The following is a 22,215-nucleotide window of genomic DNA, read 5'->3' as shown; positions in this document are numbered from 1 at the left end:
GCAGCATGTCCACCATGGTCTGGTTAATTTGATTTGGGGATGCCCCTCCCTCACTGGACTTACAGTGCTGACTGCCCTCAACTTTCAAGATGCAGGACTACATTCCTACACCAATCTCTTAAAAAGATGGTCCTAGTACAAGTGAATCCATAAGAAAAAGTTAATTTGTACTTCTTTTTAGCCTTAACTTAGAGGACTTTCCAACTGCTTATTATTCAACAGTTGCTTTGAGTAATACATCGCTCTATGAACAACTGGCAATTCAGACTAGTACATCACTTTGAAATCTTAGCTTTACATTTAACTTTCTAATTAAATGCACAGGATAGAGAAGTTTGTAAGATTGTTTTATTTTACTCTTACACAACTGAAAAAAAATTAAAAGGGACAATTAGAACAGTCAGGTTTAGCCCTGCTGAGAAAAAACCTATTTTTTAAAATCTATCTCAGACCCCATAACAGTACATGAAAAACCACAAAGGGTCTTTCTATCATCTTAGCTGTGCTTCACTGATGTGAATCTAGAGCTGGACTTTCGTACTTTGCATTAAAGCTTGAAGTACAGCAAGTGTTCAGTAGTTGCCAGTAAGTGGAGTGGTTTGGTGACTCAAAAGTTGAAATTAGGATTCTGTGTTTACTTCTTCTGATTCCTGTATCTCTGTTCACAAGTGACAGCTCCATTAATTCTGCTTTCCCTGCTTATCCTCTCCAGCACCCGTTCTTACCAAATGCAACCTCTGCTGCTACTGAAAATTCTCAGGAGTTTGGGCAGTGGAGGAGTCAGAGGGAATATGACCACGCACACATTTATGCAGAAGCTATATATCAAATGCCAAGACCCAGCTGAGGGGGGATCTTCAGGAGGGTTTCCCCAAGTGGTATGAATTAGCTCTTGGGCTTCACCCAAGTTTCCTTAGCCAGAAGTTCTGGAACATGGTTATTGCAGAAGGATATTAAAACATTAATCATCCTATTATAAAAAAGTTCAGCTAAGACACCAAAGGTTCCTGTTATTCTTTCCAACTCTTATTATTTCATTTTCTTTGAGATCTAAAGCTAATTCAAAAGAAAAGCTGGAATGCAAGTCACCGTGAAATGACGTACATTTCACTGCAGTGTGTGGGAAGAGCTGGCTGATTGCGAAACAGCAAAGCAGTGTTGCTAAGCAGCTGCCTTAAAACTGCAATGTCTCCTTCCATCATACGTAAAGATCTGGAATTTCTAAAATTTGCAATACCCAAAAAAAAAAAAAAAAAAAAAAAGGGAAGGGCATGACTGGTTATTTTATTCTGCACTCATACAAAGAAGAAAATGAATAGCATCCTGCATACACTCAACACTCCAGTACTTACTAAGGAAGGTTACTCAGAAATTATTACATTACAGGGAGAACCTGTTCCATGTTCTCTCAGTTCCACATAGGTAAAACTCTTTACTTTAGATCATTTGCTTTACTAGAGTTTGGCTCTTCCACGGAAAGGTTTCTCAGTAACACTCTATGAATACAGAGAACACCATCTGAGTTAAATTAATACACGAGGGTATCTTTGCTGCAACGCTAATCTTAAAGGGCAACAACGGCTTTATGCAAAGCTTTACTCTCAGGCTGCGTGTAGACTTCACTTGAGAGAAAGGCATGAGGGAGGGAAAAAGCCTGACTGTAGCTAGGGCTGGAATCCTGCCCGGTCCTCCTCAGCTGGAAGTAAAACTATACGCTCAACATCTTGACAGAAACAGGCATAGGATGGTGGTAGGTGGGGGGGGAAACCCACACACCCCAAGAAAACAACTTGCATGTGAGGATGCCACTTTTGTTTCCATTTATCCTATCCTTGTTGGCTTACACTTTTTTTCATTCAGAATATTATCCCTCCCATCCCTACAACATTTCTTTTCTTTTGTGCACGAGAGGTTTCTTTCTTTCCTACGTCTGTACTGCCAGAGATTAGGCTTTTGTTTCTGTGTGGTGCAGAGATCTGGTAACCTTTTAGTGTCTCCCAGAAAATCCCACATTCCCTAGCTGTATTCGGGGTACAGCAGTGGAATCCTCAGTACCAGCCCCCCACTACCCTCTCTCCAACCAGTATTAATTACTACAGCACTACACAGGTGTTACAATGGCCACAATACAACTACTAAAACACAAGAATTTGGGGGGGGAGGTAAAAGTTCCTGTCAATGTACAGCCACAGAAGCAGCTCAGAGAAACAATAAAAGAAGGGTCATCAAGAGTGTTGTGTTGGGGACACCACCCAAAATATCTGCAACTCCAGGGAAACTGCAAAAAGGGTAAAGGAATGTGACCTGCTGGACAAATCCCTCTGCTTGCTTACTGTTCAATGCTGCCGGAAAAAGCCAGTAAGGGAGAGATCTCTCTTTTCCTCCAGTCCCTCAGCATGAAGAAAACTGAGGTATACCAGGACAGAGTGGATAAACATGAGGAGGTTAATGGCCTAATGAGTCAATGAAACACATTTTAACTGATTAACAATGAAAAAGTCTTACAACAGGCCACAAAGCTTTCTAATTCTCTCTCTTGTACCATACACCTACACGTACCTATGCAGGTATACATAAAATTCCTATGGCAGAGGTAAAACATGATCACAGAATCAAAATGGAGTACATGTTTCCTAACTTAAACAGTTTAACGTTTTCAAGTTTCACCAGTAAGCTGAGAAAGCTGTATATGCACACCACACAAACTAGCACAGTGTAGTAGGAGCTGCAATGATTTACGTTAAGGGAACAAACAATGTGAGTGACTGTGTATGAAATTCAATGAGGGTTTTGAATTGGATGGAAGCACACTGGATGGAGGAAAACCACTTCTGAGACAATTACTTCCAGTAACCTGGACACCATACAGCAAGCAGAGCACGTTGCTGCATCCAGACAAGGCCTCAAAAAGGGGTGAAATATTGCTTAGAACAGATTGTTCTACCATTGCAGACATATACATGTCTGTGTATGCATATGCAGACACACACACACACACACCAACATTTAGTTACAATAAACACTAACAACATCCATCAAACTTCAGCCCTGGAGTCCCACCTCTGCTCTAACTGTGCAGGCTGACATGCAGATGCTCAGAAACATCTGGCAATGTCTTTCCTAGGAAAGAACAGGACGAGGTGGGAGGGCTGCATGCCCACCCGAGGAGGGTAGCTGCTGCCTTCCCAGCTGGTTTCCTTCCCTAATGCCCACAGAGGGCCCCACTCAGCAAGGGAAGGATCCTTCCCACCCCTCTCCATCTGAGTGGCCACAGGAGCAGCAAACCACAGGGCAACACTGAGTTTGCAGTTCAAAGTACTGGGACAGCTGGACAACTTCCAGGTGTCGTAGCTGCTCTCTTTGCAGCAGTCCCCATGTGTCTGCCTATGAAGATGTTTCCAACCAAAAGCAGAGGTGCTAGAACAGAAGACCTGAAGAAGAACCCTAGCACAACAGGGCCTGACTTGGGGAAGTAACATATCATTGTAACAGGTTTTTTTCCCACCCAAGGCAGGATCACCGGGGAGCGAGTTTACTGTCCCAATAAGCAATGCTTAATAAACAAGACACACATTTATGGGCTGCTTGAGACTGGATCAAAGGATCTGGGGGGGCGTTCAAGAGTTTTATCTGTGACAGCAAGATGCAAATACACCCGCAGATTAAGCAGTGTTTAGTCGGTTTACTCAGCATGGCACTACGTGCCTACAGCTTTGGTGCACTGCCTATACCCAGCCTTTCCGTGTCACCTTTTCATTGCTGCAAATTAACAGCTTGTGTGCTGACCCACATTTCCTTTCTTCGGCTGTCACGAGATGCCTGACGGCTGCACGTTGATGTTACACCGAGACACACACGAGACAGCAGACAGCTCGGTTAACTGAAGATGGCATCAAGCGGGCAAAGCAGCGTTTGCCGATCAGCTCAAACCGCTATTTCCAGGCTGCTGGAAAGCTGCTGCGAACACGTGCGGAGCTGGGCAAGGCTAACGTCTGAACACCTCTGGATGTGCCGGGGCGGAGCACCCCCGTTTGACCCCGGACGTTTCAGCCGGCTTTGGAGAGGTTCCCGCCCCGGCTGCCCCTCCCTCCCGGCTGCCGGGAGCGCCCATCTCTGCGGCACCGCCGGCAGACGCGACCAGCGCCTGTCCCACGGCGCTCACAGCCCAGAGATGCCGGCCGGCTGACGGCGGCGGGGCAGTGCCGAGGAGCTGCTTCAGGCACAGCAAACTCTGCTGAAGGGTCGGGCGAGGGCGGGCGGCGTCAGGCGGGCTGCCCGCGCCGGCTCCTGGGCTCCGCAGGCGATGCAACCCGCGCGCGGTCCCCCCTCGTCCCGGGCAGCCGCCGGGTCGCAGCGCACCAAGGGAGTGGTGCCGGGGGCTGCCGGCCGCTACCCGCCTCGGCGGCCCTTGCGTGTCTGGCAGAGCCGAACGCCGCCCCGAGGAGCGGGGGGCGCCCCAGACTGCTCGCGGCTCCCTTCGGCGCCCGGCGGGCACGCGCTCACCGCGCGCGCGGCCCCCGCTCCCCCGCCCTGGCTACCGCACTGCCGCTCTCGCCTCGCCTCGCCTCGCCGGCGGGGTCCGCAAGCCGGCCGCTGGGCTGGCACCGGGAGGAACGGCCGCTCGCTGCCAGCACCATAAGGGGACGGCGGCAGCCAGGCCGCGGCGCCGGCAGTGGCTCGGCGCGGCGGGACACGGCTCAGGCCCGCTACACCCGCCGGGCCTCCCTCCGCGGTCGGGGCCCCGCGGCAGCCGGAGCGGAGCGGGCCGGGCCGCGCTTACTGTTGTTGCGCATCCAGTGCAGCAGGCGGGGCAGGTCGGCAGCGCACGTGCCCCGCACGGCGGCCAGCACCGCGCGCCGCGCCGCCTCCAGATCCATCGCGCCGCGTCGCCGCTGGGGGTCGCTGTCGGCAGCGTCTGACGACGAAGAGAGGAGGGGCGGGCCGCGCCTGCGCGGAATGCCGGCCGCCGGCACGTGCCCCGGGCGCGGTATCATTCCCCCCCCCGCCCCAAGCGCGCTGCCCTCATCTACGGGCTAGTGCGCATGCGGGCGGGCTGTAGGGTGCCTTGCACGCATGCGCCGTCTGGCCCTTCACGCCCTCGCCCCGCGCCTGCTCAGGCTGCTAGGTCTGACGTTGGCACTGCGCTGGGTTACGCCTCCGTGCGAGTCTGCCGGGAAGCCCGGCCCTTTCCCCGCCTGCGCCCGCGCCGCCCGCCCTTAAGTTGGTGCGGCGGAGCTCCTCGCTGGGCCCTGCCGGGTGTGGACGGGCCGCCTTGCTGGGGCCACCTTAAGGGGGCAGCGGGAGCGCGCGCTCCGGAAGCGGAAGCGAGCTGGGGCCGCGGGGTGAGGGCAAGTGGTGACGTTTCCCTGGTCGGTGGGCAGCGGCGGCCGGCGGGGTCTCGCTGTCGCCAGCGGCGGTTGCGGAGCGCCGGGCGGCCTCGCCGCGGCGGGCTGGGCTGGGCTCCGCCCGCGGGCCCCGTGCCCTGCTCCCGGTGAGTGCTCGGGCTGTGGGTGCGAAGCGGCACCGCTGCCGGCGGCGCTTTCTCGGGACGGGACGGAGGGAGGGAGGACCCTCGGCCCGACCGCCGCGGTGCTGGGGAGGGCGGGGAGGGCGGGCGGGCACCCGCGCGCTGCCGGCCCTGCGGAACGAGCGCTGGGCCTGCCCCGCGGCAGCCGAAGCGCGGGGTGGCGGCCGAGCCGGGCTGGAGCCTCCGGTCTGCCGAACCGCTGCTTGGCTACGCCGCCTGGTCTCCGAGGGAGCGGAGGCCTGGGGCATCTGGGCGAACCCCGCTGTCCGCCTTACCGGGGCGGGACTACCCCGGCCCGTTGGCTGCGGCCAGCCCTGAGCGCACAGGGGGAAAGGCAGGAGCCGGGCCCGTAGCTCAGGCTGTGCTTCTGCCGCCTTCCACAAAGGCGTGGGCTTCAGGCCGTAAGCGGGATAGCCGCTCCTTGCTGTGGCTCTGGGGTGCCTTCCTGTCCGTCTGTGAGGTAACTTTAGAAGGTGGAGACCAGTAAGCCGGGGTTGAGTATTGCTGCACTATCTCAAGCTGTTTCTACCTGTGAATCAGCTTTTTTTTTTCCTTTAACGCTGTAGTATTAGACCTTAGGCAGGTCTTCAGCCATATATGTTTGTGTTCAGTGTAAATTTATTGTGCAGGCTCTAAGTGGGCATCCCTTTTGCTTGTGATCTTTTAAACAGCTGCTATTTGTTAAGCGTATTACCTTTTAACTTCCATGCATTCAAGAGTGCTGCTAGACAAGTTTTTGTTAGAGGCCTCTACTAGATGCACAACCAGCCTGTCTCTTCAGGGTTGATTCACTGCTGTTTTGCTACGGCTTAAACACCTATTTCTTTCTGCCCTTTATTCTTGAAATAGCTACTTTTTCATCAGCAAGTGAAGAGGCCTTGGGACTCTGTGCATTGGAATGATGGGAGCTCATTGCAGAGGTGCCTGGACTGCTGCTGAAGGCAGCTTGGACTGCGCAGAGCTCACGGCCTTGCTCAGCACAAGGCTGCTTGATACAGCCTGGCTTGTTTATGATGGGGCCTTGCCAAATTTAAACCTGTTTAGTGCATTTTGCGGGGTGCTGCATCAAAGCTAAAAAGCTTTTCCAGAACTATAGATGCTCTGGACACAGCATATAAGCATTCTGCAGTGAAGTCACAGCTAATGCTTTTCTGGGTACCTGCCAAGCCAAGTTGGCTACCTGCATATGGTGTCTTTTTGTAGTGTGGCTCACAGCTTGGACTGTATATGAAAAGTTGTATTTATTCATTTCAGTCCTTGGCATCTCATAGTAATTCTGATGGCTTATACATCCTTAATGTGCTAGAGAAAGCAGCTAATACTCAAATGCTTATGTTCATCTCCGTAGCATAGTATTTATATTATTATTGTAAGGCTGGTGAAATAAACTTTTGGAGTTCTGCAGTGGAGATATTTGTGCATTAGGACATAATTTTCAGTATTTAAAGATTCTTAGAACTCTGGAAACTGATTTTAAATACCAAATGTTCACCTGGCTGTTGTATGTTTGTCATCCTGTCAAATTTCTTAGCTCGTATACCCAAGGGTTCTTAAGTTTTGTCCATGGCTGCAGTGGTAGCCCCTGAAGCCTTCCTGAGATGCCTTGCTATCACAATTTTTCTTGCATTAATGTGATTTTCATGGGAAACGAGCTTGGAAAATGTCAACATCTGTTTTGCTGGTAATTTTTAGTTCATACTGATGGTAATGCTGTTTCAGGCATGCTCTGCAGGAGTGTGACTTGTGTGCTTTGTAAGGAAAACTTGGGAGCTTTCATGCTTCGGATATCATGTAGAAGTCTCCTTCCAGCAAAGTAATGTAATGGACATCCATCCTGGCTGGTGAACTGGTCTGCAAATGTTTTGCAGGAAGCATAGACTATTTTTTTATGGAATAGTAGGGTGGCATGGTAATGTATATCACTTTGGAATTGCCTGTGCATACGATGTACACAAAATCTGAAAGGTATGAAGGTGTTTGCATCATCTGCTATACCTGAGGCCTATACTTAAACTGAACTTATTTTTCCTACATCTTCTGAAACTTCTGGAGACTTTTGTGTTGAGGACTCTATTGGAGCAGTGGGACTGACCAGTTGCTTTGCTGTGGGGTTTTAACCTGACGAGTGTGATGATATTAACACTTGGATAAAGCAGCTGGGAGGTTTTTATCTATTTAGGAAGACATCTTTAAGCTTGTTTACAAACACAATATAAGCCTGGCTTTTGGGGGCCTGTGTAGCTACTACATCTCAGTGTGTATATAATGAGTTTCCTTCTGTTACCTAGGTTGGAGCCTTCTCAAATCAGAGTGTAACTAATGATGTATACTTCCTTTTACTAAATGGACCTGCCTTTCTTTGTTTTCTTTCCTATCCATTTTGGGGGGGAATAGTCCTGAAAATATGGAAAACTTTGAGCTAATTTGATCACAGAAGCCTGGGAACTCTGCTTTCATCTCTGAAAGAAGGACCTCAAATGTGAGGTTCTGAATTGAGCTATCATAAGGGAGAAGCTTCAGCTGGGTTTGAGAAAACATCTGTGAGATGAGAAGTTAAACAAGGGAAATCTGAAGTGTTGCATGTCAGCAGTAGCTGTGGTGCTGTAGGATTTATTGTCTTTAGACAAATTTTGGTTTGCCCTTTTCCAGAACTGCAGATTGTTGCTTCCTCCATGTGTTCGCCTGACCATCCTGCCACCTCATATAGCAGGTGGTGTGGTTATAACATGTCCACCAAACTGTGCATGTCCTTCAGAAATTAACTTGTCATGCTTTCTCTTAAGTGGTGGTGTACTTTAGGCTTATATGTAAGCTTTATATCTGTAGTGAACAAAAGAAGAGCCTTGTTTTCCAATAAAGCTGATAAAATACAGTGTGAGGTTTGCTTATTGAAATGTTATGTCTGTAGGGCTAAGCTAAATCAAACTGAATTTCCCACCTAAGGCAGGCAAAACAGAGCAATAATGTTTCATTTTGTTAGCAAAATATTTTGCTTCTGATCATACAGTCTTTGCAGGATGCAGAGCTGCTAAGCTGTTCTTGATTTTGTTCTGTCATGCAGCATGTTGCTGATAAGAAGATAAAAAGCAGTTAGCATTCTCTCTGGAAGCCTGTTTGGACTGTTCTTCATGGTGAATTCAGTGCACAAGTATTGCATGCAGTGACATGCTTCTGAACTGTAGTGTGGCACCTCTGTTTTTAAGTAGGCCATTAGAATAGCCTAAAATTAACTTCAGGACAATATTAGCTAAAAATATATTTAAAAAGTAAGACTTGTATGCTTTCTAGAATGCGAAGCAGATTTCTTAACCCCAAAGATACCAGACTAAATTTGTGAAGGCATAACTTCATCTAGTTTTAAATTTTACTTCCAATTGTTTTTTTCCAGATTCTTCTGAGTTGTACTTGAAGCTGCCAAAATGGTTCTGGCAGATCTTGGAAGGAAAATAACGTCAGCATTACGCTCACTGAGCAATGCTACGATCATCAATGAAGAGGTATGTAGTGTGTGTGTGTGATGGCACTGACATGGGAAAGCAAAGCTCTGAGAGGTTCTAAAAGGTGATGAGAAGCTTGAAGTAGGTTGATATTAATCCCAAGGCTTTTTTCTCCCTTCAAGTACAATTTCTAGCTAGAGGTTTTAATCCCATGATAGTACTATTGAAACTTAGAGGCAGGTTTAAATGTGTATAATTGATCATTTTGGGTACAGTGGGTCCCGTGGTCAAAGGGTCCTTGAGTTTGATGGCTGTACTTAGGGGGAGATCAGTGTTCTGAGGAGGTGAAGGCTGAAGGAGGTGATACATGCCTAGATTTGGGTGGGAGATGAGCTGTGAGACTAAGTAGAGTGCTCAGATTTTTGTGATTGTGCATGCTAGACCTTGGAGAGGTACTAAACTGCTATAAGCTGAAGTGTGGAGGAACAAACTGCTTTCAATATAAACTTTGGAATGGGAAGATTGTTACGTTGCTGCTGTTATAGTCCAGCCATACCATGTGGTGGTCTGGAACTCTTTTCACCTGACATGATCTCTATTTTTTAATTAAGTATTTGAAATTGTAAGTAAGTGTTTTCTGTTTAATAGACGGAAAAACAAGGAGGAAGACTAACTGATGTTGTGGCTTAGAAGTGCCTCTGAATAAATAAATTGCTGGAAACCCTTTTCAGATAGGTAAACAGGTGGATTAAAGTAACTAAAAAGTAAGCTTATCAAGTGTGGTAGGGTAGAGGAACGATTTTAACAAATGTTCAGCTGGAAGATGGCAAATGCTTAACTGAAAATGTAGCCCAATTATTTTTTAGCAGTAGAAACTTGTCCTGCGAGAGCTCAAACTGTGTCAATGAGGCCATTTATGCAGGTGTTACTTTCAAAAAATATCTCTGAGAAGTCCTAGAACTACTACACTGTGGTCCTGAGTCACCTGCTTACCTAAAAGGTAACAGCAGCCTGTCCATCTTGAGCTTGAGGAAAACTTTTAATTACAGACATTGTGCTAAGAGATTTGTTTGTGGCTTTGTTACAGCTGTGTCTAAGGAGTACCCCTAGGAAAATTTAGGAAGCCTTGCTACCATATGAGCTGCTGTTGTCCTTCATGCAGCAGGAAGTGTTCTGTGTTACTCTTAGGGTGTGCATGTTACAAATTGAGGACCCTTCTTTTCCAGTATTCTGCTTTCAAGTTTAAATCCTATTTGGATAGGAACAAATGGATAGACTTTCTTTGTAGCAGGCTGCATGTGTTTGATTTGTAAAAGCCTTGGTTACATCATAATTGCACTTTCACATTTGTATTTGGAATGAGTACTGGCTTAGTACTGTGTATCATAAACCCGTTTTTCTTTTATACTCCAAAGGTTTTAAATGCTATGCTCAAAGAAGTATGTACAGCATTACTGGAAGCTGATGTTAATATTAAACTTGTGAAGCAACTCAGAGAAAATGTCAAGTAAGTGAAGTAATCAAAATGCACTTAAAATCTGATGTTTGTAAAACTTATAATTTGAGGTTGCAGAAGAATAATAATTAACTTGTAACTTCATATGATTTTCTTAGATGTACCCAGTTTACCTTAACAGGAAAATAAGCTTGAACTAAATTTCTTGCTGGTCCCATCAAAAGAGTCAAGATCAAGTTTAGTTGATTGTTACAAGCTCGTTTCAGGGAACTGTTGCTCTGACCAGTTTTTGAGTGGTTTAAAGAACAAGTTCTTTGTCAGCTCCTAGACACCTCATCTTCACGTGTTCTGTGCTGGATATATATAGACCTGTGTTTATGACTAGCACTGTTTCCTTGGCTATTTTCAGATAGGTAATTCAAGTAGATGCAAGTATTTTAGAAACCTGGGTTTGTCCTGCATACAAAAGTAATATTTACAATGCATGCCTCTTAAATGTCCTGTATGAAAACTCAAGGTGTGTCAAGAGTGCAGTTCTGGTTGCAAAGACTACTTTTGTTACTAAGTGAAAGTGATGCTTTAAGTTATACTAGTGCTTCATGGTTTTCTTCAACTCAGGTCTGCAATTGATCTTGAAGAAATGGCATCTGGCCTTAACAAAAGAAAAATGATTCAGCATGCTGTCTTTAAGGAGCTTGTTAAGGTAGGACTTCAAAGCTGTATCGTGTCACTTCTCTTGTACAGCCTGGGATGTGCAAGCAGTACACTGGCAAGCTAAGCGTTGAGGTGTTTCTGTGGCACTTAGTTATGTCTTCTGTTACAAGGTTATTTACTGCTGCAAACACTAGTGTTCTTGTTGAAGCTACTTCTGGGCATTTCTCAGACTACCTTCAGTTTATGCTTCAAGTTCATTTATTCTTACTCTTCAGTTGACATTTAAAGACAAAATGAGGCTAAAGTACTATTAGCTTCTGGACTGCCTCTGGTTGTCCCAGAAACACATGCCTTTGCTATCCTAATGAAGATTGGTTCAAACTAATTATAAACCTTTGAAAAAGTGTTAAGTAACAGCTCAGCAGTTCGTGGCAAGATCTCTCTTTAATCTGCCTGCTTGGTCAGATCAGCAGCTGGGTATCAGCACTGTCCTTTCCTAAGTTAACAGTGCAGTCTTCTGTTCTTCTGTAGTCTGTGCCCACTTGTATGATGGCTCTGAAATATATGTACCTTCAATTAATTGGAGGAGTGAAGCAGAAAACCTAAAAGGTCTTCTGTACTCTAGGATTCTCACCAGAAGATATTTATCTTTGGCAGTCGTGATGGGATGGAGGTCTTGTTTCTTTGATTGTTATACTTGTGCCATGTGTACAGGCCACCCTGACTCTGGTGCTTGGTATTAGAAAGAAATTAACACTGTCACAGACTTATGATGTGTAACATTATCTCAGGGGAGAGTTTGCACATGCTGGTGCTGTTAACTGTAAATTGACAAGCATCTAACATGAATCAAGAGTAGACTATGCAAAAATTGGTCTGCTCCATTGAATATAAAACCAGGCACCCTGCGTGACTGACACTGTTCTGTGCTTCTGAAATTCAGTTCTGTGTTCTAGACTACGTTTTGTTCTTCAGCTTGTAGATCCTGGAGTCAAAGCATGGACACCTACCAAAGGAAAACAGAATATTATAATGTTTGTTGGGTTGCAAGGAAGTGGTAAAACAACAACCTGTTCAAAGGTAACTTGCTCTGAATCTGTTGGGTTTTTTCCTTGGCGGAGGTGGGGTGGGGTCATTGGACTCCCTTTGTGGGATTTACTTGGGATCTGTCCTCTTTCTATTAGTAGGGCTGTACTAACTGATTAAAACTTAGATACATTTTGCAGAGGTGTTTGAGATGAATGCCCAGAATAATAGTCTTTGGGGGCAGTTTATGACTTACAGGACTTTGTTCAAGATTTTTTTTTAAAGCTGAACTCTTGATGAAACAATACCATGTATGGATAACAGATTCTTTCTGTTCCCCTGTTTCTGGGTTTGAGGCTAGGCCTGTGAGTGGAATCTATCTCACTCCATTACCTGTTCAGGTGAACCAGTGGAAATTAGCCTCTGCTAGGTATCTCAGTTAAGTAGCTCCAAATTCATTGAGGAAACTTGGATTCATATTTTGAAGACTAAAAAAAGAATGCTCTGAATCAATGCTTAACCTGTTTTTGAGAGGAAAAATTATCCTATGAAAAAGATTGACACATCTTTATTGCCTTTTTAGTCATCTGCTTCTGAGACTCACACATAGGCTATTACCAAATAGATCACTGCTCTTGTTGCATAAGACTTTCCTAGTGCTTCTGCAGGCAGACTAGATTTTGGAAGTATCTTTGGTTAATCAAATGTTCTGTGAATGTACATTGTACCAGTGGAGCTGATTTACAAGAATCCTCCCAAGGAAGGAAGGATCCCCTTTATTGCTTTAAAATGTGTTGTTGCAGTAGAAATATGTATGTTCCCCTGCAAGTTCAGAAACAGAGCTGTAGAAGTTGTAGCAATTTCAGTAGCTAACATTGAAGTACTTACTGCTTCGGGTAGTTTCTAAAAGGTAGCCCTATCTGCAGTACTAACAGTGAGCAGGATCCAAGAGTTAGTAAAAGGGGAACTGGAATGATTTGTAGTCATTCCTAGCTCAGAAAACTGAAATCATAAGCAGTCAGGCAGCTTTTTTATCTTGCCATTAATAATAATTGATTTAACAGGCTTTTTGAAGTAACAGAGATGCTAACGTGTGATACTAGTACAGTGTTACTGAGTGGTCTCAGTTATAGGAAGGCTGTCTTGACTTTGGGCCTGTGCAGGTGATTTGGCACCTTGTAAACTGTTGTACAGTGCCACACTTTCTAGTGGGATTTCAGTGTAACTGCTTGTTCTGCATTTCTTTCCACAGTTAGCATACTTCTATCAGAGGAAAGGTTGGAAGACGTGTTTAATATGTGCAGACACATACAGAGCAGGTAACACAGCCTTTAATGATCTGGTTCTTTATCTCTGATATACACAGATGTTTTTAATAGTCCCTTGACTATACCTGTCTTACAGGTGCTTTTGACCAGTTAAAGCAGAATGCCACAAAAGCAAGAATTCCCTTTTATGGAAGGTAAGCATCTTTAAGATTCAGTTAGGAGAAGGATTCAGCTCCTGTGATGTATTGTTCTGGACTAAATATCTCACCGAGCCTCATTCAATACTGCCTAATTAGTTAGATTTTATAATAATGTTTGCTCTGATCAGGTGAAAACACTGCTTAGTTCAGTATACTGTGTGCAGTAATAGCAGGCAGGGATAATGTAAGAAGAGATCAGGTGTCCAGGGACAATTCCCTAGAATGTTCTCTCAACTTCTGCTGGTTTATAGGCCTTTATCAGATGCCTTCAGATTTTCAGGAAGGATCGTTACAGATCAGGATATGATTTTTGGACCCTTTGTTTTTATTGTCAAGTAGGAGTAGTGGTGGGTCTAAAATAGCTTTTATAAGTAGTCAATTACTTCCCCTAAGCTTCATTGGAGGTACTGTCTAGGTGCTCAGTTAAATCATCTTTCAGAGAAGAGCAAGTTAGTAGAACTTAGTGTGGTGTTCATCAAGTTAGGCTATCCTTTGTGCTTCAGTTCACTGAATAGTAAGGGCAAATGTCTTGGGTGTTTTGTAATCAATTTTTCCTTGATGTAATGAAATCCAGGTAGGTTTACACTTAAACTTTCATTACTTAACTGTAAACTTGAATTAGTTTATATGGGAACAAAGAATTGCATATGTATTGATGTTTCTCTTTGTGATCAGTTACACAGAAATGGATCCTGTAATTATTGCCTCAGAAGGTGTTGAGAAGTTTAAGAACGAGAACTTTGAAATAATCATTGTTGATACAAGTGGACGTCACAAGCAGGAAGACTCCTTGTTTGAAGAGATGTTACAAGTTGCTAATGCCATAGTGAGTAGTTTCAAGAAATATGATAACTTGCCTCCTAATGTTATGTGTGGATTTTACTCCTCTGGAATGTGACAGATATGAATAAACAAGTGCTGGATATTCTGTTAGTTTTAATTCCCCTATCTGTAGTTCAAGAATGCCTGTGCCTAACTAGACTACTGCTCCTCCTTTAACTTTTCAAGATCTTTCCATTGAGAAACTAGATAAAGGAACTGGTCTGATCTGATGTATGTCTACTAAATTTCACTAATTGTAGTAGTTTAGCTACACCTACTAAGTCCTCTGTGATTGTTGAGAATAATTGCCCTGAAACAGAAGGTTATTGGATAACTGTCAACAGTTTTGATGTGTAAATGAAGCTGGTGCCTCTTGCATGGGTTTAAAGAGTTTAGCTCTTCATTTGACTTTGTGGTCTTGCATGACAATATGACATGTCCTACAGAACTCCTGCTAGTGGCCAACTTGTTTTCAGAGGAATGGATGTCTTAAGGCTCTCACTGTGAAACAGAATGGAAGATGTTGCTCGCTGTTGATTGTTTGTAAGATATTAATTATATTATTGGCTCAGATAGTGGCTAAAATCATTCAAAACAGAAATAACTGTAAACCTATTAATTGTGTTGTAGATAAGACTTTCACACAGTAATACAGCATCAGAGTTTCCAAATAGTCCTTGGGCAATATTGTTCATAAAACTGTTGCCCTCTTGTTTTAAACAGCACAGCCCTTATGTACTGTGGCTGCAGCAAGTTCTGATACGGAACATGATGCACAAATGCTATTTAAGAAACCAGAAAACTGTTATTTTTTTATCTCTTTCCTCCTAGCAACCAGATAACATTGTTTATGTGATGGATGCTTCCATTGGCCAAGCTTGTGAAGCTCAAGCTAAAGCTTTCAAAGATAAAGTAGATGTAGCTTCTGTTATCGTTACGAAGCTCGATGGACATGCAAAAGGAGGTGGAGCTCTCAGCGCGTAAGTACTGTGATGCGGCCACCTGTTGACCGCTGTTATAAATGGGCAGCCACAAAGTGTCTGCTGGTCTCACACCCGTCCTGTGAAAGTGTCACTGGCACTGCACAATAGGAGATGTTGGTAACAGGGATGTTCTCACCCTGCTTCAAGCAGATACAAGTTTGAATTTAATAGATGACTTACATGAGAAGCAAGACTTCCCAGGAAACGCCCAAGACTTGTTTTTCCAAAAGGGGAAAACTCTTAAGTAGCCATATCTAATGGTCTTAGTACTGCAATGCAAACAAAACTTCTGGATTGGCAGTGGCCACCAACTTGGTAAAAAAAAATTAGTCTGCAGTCATACTTTCCCAGATTCCATTCTTGTTGGACTTCCTGTGTGCTCTATCTTGACAGACGTTATTGACTAGAAAATGTGACGTTTTATCTTCAGCCTTACAGGATGGAATGTCAGACCAATCTCCAACAGTGTCTCAGTGACACAGCTTGAATGGAGCAGAGATGATTTGTCAAAGCAATCCAAGTTAACTGGCACCAACGTACTAAATCACTGTCTGGCTTTTGACACTGAGTGTTAGAGTTCTTAAACTGCCATATGTGTTTTGCTGTTATATATAGTGTAGTGGAGGAAAACTGAAGAGCAAAATGCAAACACCAGAAGCTTGTTTCAGTTGTCATGTGCTTATGTGTTAAACCTGCTGTGTTTGTGCTATGCTGTCTGTAGACTGGAAGCTGAGTTCATCTAAAAGCTAGTGCCAATGACTGGTAAAAAGGTTCTGATTTTCTTGTCTAGGGTTTTTTCTCCTGTGTTGAAAATGAGACTGATTACTCTTTCTTCAGGGTACATTCTACAGACAGCAGTGTCTGTCCCATCTGATGTCCTCATATTAAGATAGAAAGGACATAATTTATATTTTTTCTTCACTCTCAAATTTCTTAAACTCAGCAATGAAAATAAGCGTTTTCTATTTTGTTGTTTTTGAAAGCAGATTTTTGTATTCTACCAAGGACAGCTGCTCCCAGCTCATCTTAGATGCCGAGTGTTTTTGCATTAATAGTTTGAGGATTAAGTAAGATACTTCAGAGAGGATGCATTATGTTGGTGATATACTATGATGTTAGCAGTTGGTACAAAAGATGTGTGGTTGTGGATTGGCCATTTCATAAAATATATTTTACTGCAGAGTTGCTGCCACGAAGAGTCCTATTATTTTTATTGGAACTGGTGAACACATAGATGACTTTGAACCCTTTAAAACGCAGCCTTTCATCAGCAAACTTCTTGGTATGTACTACATACAACTGTACTTCAGACACTTAAAATTGCATAATTGAAAGTCAAAGCATAATCATAGAATCATGGAATTGTAGGGGTTGGAAGGGACCTCGAGATACTGCTCATGCTAACTTCAGATGTGGTTTTCTTTCAGGTATGGGTGATATTGAAGGATTGATAGATAAAGTAAATGAGTTAAAGTTGGATGATAATGAAGCACTCATAGAAAAGCTCAAACATGGTAAGTCATTTGGGAAGCCTGAATAGTGGGTGTATAACCATGATTTAATCATGTCAGATTCTGAGATGTAGACCACTGAGTTAATTTGTTATCTGTTGAGCCAGTGTGCACAGTGAAGAATGGTTATTCTTTCTCTAGTAAAAGTGACAGGCAAGCAAATGATGGCTTTTTGAGTGGTAAGTCTGCCAGGCTAGAACTGTCTAAAACTGCAGAATAACAAACTTAACTACTAAGTGTGTGCCATCTGAAATGATTTAGCCATGTTAATACTAAAGATGCTTACTTGTCTATCTATGCAGCATAACATTTACCTTGTAAATACAAAGAATAATAATTGAGAAAGGACACTGAGATCAAAATGGTAGTGTGACTTCTGTTTTTTGTTGTTGTACTTCAGGTCAATTTACGTTAAGAGATATGTATGAACAATTCCAAAACATCATGAAAATGGGACCGTTCAGTCAGATCTTGGTTAGTAATCCTGAAAATTTTATCAGCTTTTCATTTGTATGTAATAAACCTCTGCTGTAAATTCAGAGATCTTAATTGAAAACTTGTTTTTCAAGAAAGTTTAATTTGCCTACTGCAATACACAATTGCTGAACTGAGACTTGCTGAAGTTAGCTTTGCCTACTCTGATGCAGCTTTTGTTTTGATTGTATTTTTTTCTTAAAACAAGGGTATGATCCCTGGTTTTGGAACTGACTTCATGAGTAAAGGCAATGAACAGGAATCAATGGCAAGGCTAAAGAAACTGATGACTATAATGGACAGTATGAATGATCAAGGTAAACTTCACCCACTATTTCTTTTCTGCATTGTTGACAAAGTTAGGTTTTTTGAAAACAAGCTGGACATAAGGCAACATCTACAGTGACAGGGAGTGACTTGGAGCATTTATTCTTAGAAATAGCGGAGTACCTATATGTCTCAAACCTTTTGAATAAGTCTAAATATTTAGAGAGATATTTTAACCGCTGCCTGCTGCTGCCGTAGAATAGGTGGGATTTTGAAGCAGTCTGAAAATTAATCTATCTGTTTTTCCTCAAGGAACTGTGCAGCTTAATTTGCAAGTATAGTGTTAATTTAAAGTTAGTCATATTTAATCTGTCACTGCTGTCTTTTCCTACCACCCTCAAATTTACTTGGTGATGTAGTCTAGTCTCTGGAATTCATGGTGTATTTCTAACCCACCCATAACTTTTGCAAGAGAAGTACACTCTTACCCTTGTGCTGAAACCATTCATGTGGCTGAAGACCAACTATGCTGAGAGCACAGTTTATTCAGAGGACTCTTTCTGTCGTGGTGACTAACATGAACACAGCAGCTTTTCAGCACCATTCCCTAGCATATATCTCCTAGTAAAATTCTGCATTGTCACTTCTAAAACTATTTTTTCTCTGTCTCAAAACTAAATTCTCAACAATAATGAGAAGAAACTTGGTGCCAGCTGTAGCAGATTTTAATGTCAGTAACTGAATGGTTTTTTTGTCTTTCCCTCACTGTAATTGCAGAACTTGACAGTACAGATGGTGCCAAAGTCTTCAGTAAGCAGCCAGGAAGAATCCAAAGAGTAGCAAGAGGTTCTGGTGTTTCTACCAGAGATGTTCAGGAGCTATTGACCCAGTACACTAAGTTTGCACAGATGGTGAAAAAGATGGGAGGCATCAAAGGGCTTTTCAAAGGTAAAAAAAAATCCAACACCTCAAATACAAAGTTGGCTGGGATGTCACTTGATGTGTGAGCACAGAGAAAGTGTAAAAATGGTGATGAGATGTTGGGAGAAAAAGCCAGTTGTAGTTTTGTAGTTTTCATGATGTTTGAAAGCTCTATTTAATTGGTAAGAGCTGTGCTGTTCTCCATGGCAGGAATGTGTAACTTGCCAGGGGAAGCTACTGAATTTTTGGTTTTATCAATGGAGAGTTCATTACTACTGCAATACTGACACTTGCTGACATAGTGTTCTGTGGGGCAAAGGGTCTCTTGACCCTTAAATTCTTTGAAGTGGCTGGTTTAGTAACTTTTTTGTATTTGAATCTAGTAATAGGTAAAATCCTGACTTATTTTATTTGTATCCATACATCTTGTCACTTTTTACAACTGCCTCTCATTTTTTTTAGGTGGTGATATGTCAAAGAATGTAAACCCATCTCAGTTAGCCAAATTGAACCAACAGATGGCAAAGATGATGGATCCAAGAGTTCTTCATCATATGGGTATGTGTTGGCTTTTTACAGCTTCAAGAGGGAACTAACAATTGCTGTTGAGCATGTGAAATATAAAGTGAGGAAGGTGATCTGAGAATGTGTGTTATGTATCAGTATCAAGTATTTCTAGGTTTTATAACAAGATTCAGAATGATAGAATATCCTGAAGTTGGAAGGGACCCACAAGGGTCATGGAGTCCAGCTCTTGGCTCCACCCTGGGCCAGCCAGGTCTGAGCAGGTGACTGAGCGCATCATCCAGATGCTTCTTGAACCCAGCCAAGCTCAGGACCGTGACCACTCCCCTGGGGAGCCTGTTCCAGTTCCCAACCACCCTCTCAGTAAAGAACCTTTTCCTAACAACTAAACCTCCCCTGTTGCAGCTTCACACTGTTCAGCACACACATGTGGTTTCAATAATGAGGGCTCAGAAGCAATAGAGCTGTGCTGCAGAGTTGATTAATGTGGCCCTGTCCTCGCTTCTTTCTGCAGGTGGCATGGCAGGATTGCAGTCCATGATGAGACAATTTCAACAAGGTGCTGCTGGGAATATGAAAGGCATGATGGGATTCAATAATATGTGAAGAAGCCTTAATAAAAATGGACTTGGTTGACTCTTCATTGCAATTTCAGTGAAGGAATTTGCTTTCTTCCTTTCTACAGTGATAGGGGAGTAGTCTTTGGAAATGCAGGCTTCTGAGTTTCTACATCTAACTTCTGAAAACTATTTTTGCTTAAATTAGTTCCTCTCCACTAATACCTGATGGCACAAAGTAAATCAATTTAATAAAACAAAAATCATGATGTAAAATTTTAATATTTAGAGACACTTTTTAATTGTTTACATCAAATGGCAGCCATTATATTTGTAAACAACCCTGATCTTTGGTTATAGTAACATAAAAATGTCACAAATATACTGTAAAATAAAATTTAAGTGGTTATAAACAAAGGATGGGCCTATTTCTTCAGTTCTTTTGTAATGGTCATTAATCAGCAAGTAGTAAGATTTCCTCAGTTGGATTTGTTTCTTATAACTAACTCATGTTTTGCATAAATAGTGTAAGACTTAACTCAGTGTCCAAAGTGTGCTGTTGCTGCTCAGGTATTCTCCTTGGAGCATTTTTAGAAGGTGTATGTGCTGTGTACAAAACTCTTTCTCCAGATTTTTTTTATTCTTCCCCTATACATAAAGAATTGAAGTGACTAAAACCAGAGTTACAGATACTGAGCTATACTGGAGATACTCTTCATGCCAGGCTGCCAATTAGGTCGTCATCTTGTTACAGAGATGGTTTCTGCTACATACTAGATGGAATTCTGTGCTGGTACTGAACTTAACTGTATCTTTTTATTTTATCTGACAGACCATATTGCCACAACTCAGTTGCAGTCTGATTTAAAATTCCTATAGCATTTCTTCTTTCAGTATCTGTTTGCTATCTTGGTCTGAAATGGGTGGCATCTACAGGCATGCTTCAGAAACTAGGTAGACCATAAAAGCTTAATTCCAACAGACACCTTGGCCAATATGGTAAAATCTTACTACCTTTCCTTAAGATAGAAGGTGAATGTTAAGAATTCAATATACTGCAGAGTGCTTGAGTTATAGATGGACACCTCATCTTTCTTGCTTAGATAAGATAAAAATCAAATGTAAGTGAGTGTGGCCTGCTATCAGCCAGTTCTTTGAGAAGGTACCAGCTAATGCAGCTGATAGAGTAGCTTATATAGGTAGTAGTGCTCTTGTGCTAATAAAATAAGTTGTGATGCAGGTTAGTTTATAATGGGGAAGCATCTTTGTGATTAATGGTCTGTGTATTCAGTGTTGAAGGATGCTGAAAAGTTTTCGGGTGTGCCATTCACCTCCAGGACTGCACCTTATGCACAGTGGTAATCAGTAAAAGCAGCAGTTAAGTTGGATCTTAGTACTGTAAATGTAACAGAAGGAGTCCTTGTGTATCACTAGCTCGTGGGGGAGCTGCCCTCAGATACTTTGTGGGGTATATTTACTAAAACTATCTTTTTATCTATTTTCTGTTCTTGAGAAGTGCAAGCCAGTGTAATATAAAAACCCATGCAGCAAAGAGTAGCAAATAAAACTTGGTTTGGAATGCTGTTGGTAGGGGAGAGTGGACAGTTAAGTTGAATGCTTTTGATGGAAATCAAACGTGAATAGGCATATTGAGGATGAACAGTAAAGCACTGTGCTGCTAGACAAGCTCAGTCACAGACTGTCAAGTTACCAACAATTAACTCTATTTTCAATTCATTGGTACATTTAGTTTTAGTCTTTAGTTCACCATTTCCAAACTACTACCAGTGCTACCAGACAGGAAGAGCTGTCAGTAGCTTTCTGTTGGCAGAAGCAAGGGCAGGTTCAGGAAGTGTTTCCTTTAAACCAAGTGTCAGTTATGTTTCTAAGGTAGATGCTGGAATAAACAAATGGCAATATATTGCTTGTACCTTAATATGCCAGAGTCTATTTAGAATAATTATCTGAAGAGCTCAAGTTTAAAAGAAAAACGATAAAATTACAATACATAGATTGGTGCTGGAGGCACTGAAGATTGAGTGCAACTGTATAGGAGCACCTATAAAATTTTTATGACTCTATAGAATGATTTTAGGGAGCATGTGTGATTACTTTTGTTTTGTTTGTGGAACCTGCAGAGCACAATGTATAGAAGGAAACCCTGCAGTTGCAGGAGGTCAGAAGCTATCATGTTCTAGGGTTTTTAATTTGGTATTCTGAAATGAGACTGAATGGCATCAAGCTAGGAGAGACCATGTAAAACAGTCAGCAAGCCTCAGGAGTAACAACTGCCCCAGCACCGTTTTCTTGTATTAGGCTTTTACTTGTATTCCACAGGATCTTGCCATGTTCTGCAGAAAAGTTACTGCTGGCATACAAGAAGCCTGAAAAGTGAGGAGGGGAAACAAACTTCATCGGGAATACTTGGAGGACTGAGGCCTGTCTTCCTCTCACCTTACTGAAAGCTGTTGCAGCTACTTGGACAAGTTTGCCAGCTGTTTTGGTGTCTGGACACATGGCTAAATGAAGTTCCTCCAGAACCTGCAGTAGGGAAGGCAGAGTTTAGGTAATTAGGTAATTGTAGCAC

General features: G+C 43.1%; 1 protein-coding gene across 1 annotated transcript; it reads left to right on the top strand.

Annotated features, from left to right (window-relative positions):
• The first annotated feature begins 5,366 nt into the window (after nt 1-5,366).
• Nucleotides 5,367-20,036, top strand: SRP54 (signal recognition particle 54). Its single transcript, XM_084264197.1, has 16 exons — nt 5,367-5,491; nt 8,916-9,024; nt 10,380-10,471; nt 11,039-11,123; nt 12,050-12,154; nt 13,353-13,419; nt 13,505-13,562; nt 14,244-14,394; nt 15,222-15,370; nt 16,555-16,655; nt 16,801-16,887; nt 17,285-17,358; nt 17,567-17,675; nt 18,403-18,573; nt 19,009-19,104; nt 19,586-20,036. Exons 2-16 carry the CDS (start codon nt 8,947-8,949, stop codon nt 19,675-19,677), a joined length of 1,515 nt encoding a protein of 504 aa, XP_084120323.1. The 5' UTR covers nt 5,367-5,491; nt 8,916-8,946; the 3' UTR covers nt 19,678-20,036.
• Nucleotides 20,037-22,215: the final 2,179 nt, after the last annotated feature.

Source organism: Gallinula chloropus (assembly GCF_964237585.1).
Source record: "Gallinula chloropus genome assembly, chromosome: 4".
NCBI classification, from domain to species: Eukaryota; Metazoa; Chordata; class Aves; order Gruiformes; family Rallidae; genus Gallinula; species Gallinula chloropus.
This window is presented reverse-complemented; position numbering and strand designations above follow the sequence as displayed.

What these genes read in the sequence shown, in the direction of transcription:
- SRP54 (XM_084264197.1), top strand. Translation starts at nt 8,947, where the DNA reads ATGGTTCTGGCAGATCTTGGAAGGAAAATAACGTCAGCATTACGCTCA. An exon ending in AAACAACAACCTGTTCAAAG is followed by an intron (nt 12,155 to 13,352) that starts GTAACTTGCTCT and finishes TTCTTTCCACAG; the next exon opens with TTAGCATACTTCTATCAGAG. An exon ending in TTTCATCAGCAAACTTCTTG is followed by an intron (nt 16,656 to 16,800) that starts GTATGTACTACA and finishes GTTTTCTTTCAG; the next exon opens with GTATGGGTGATATTGAAGGA.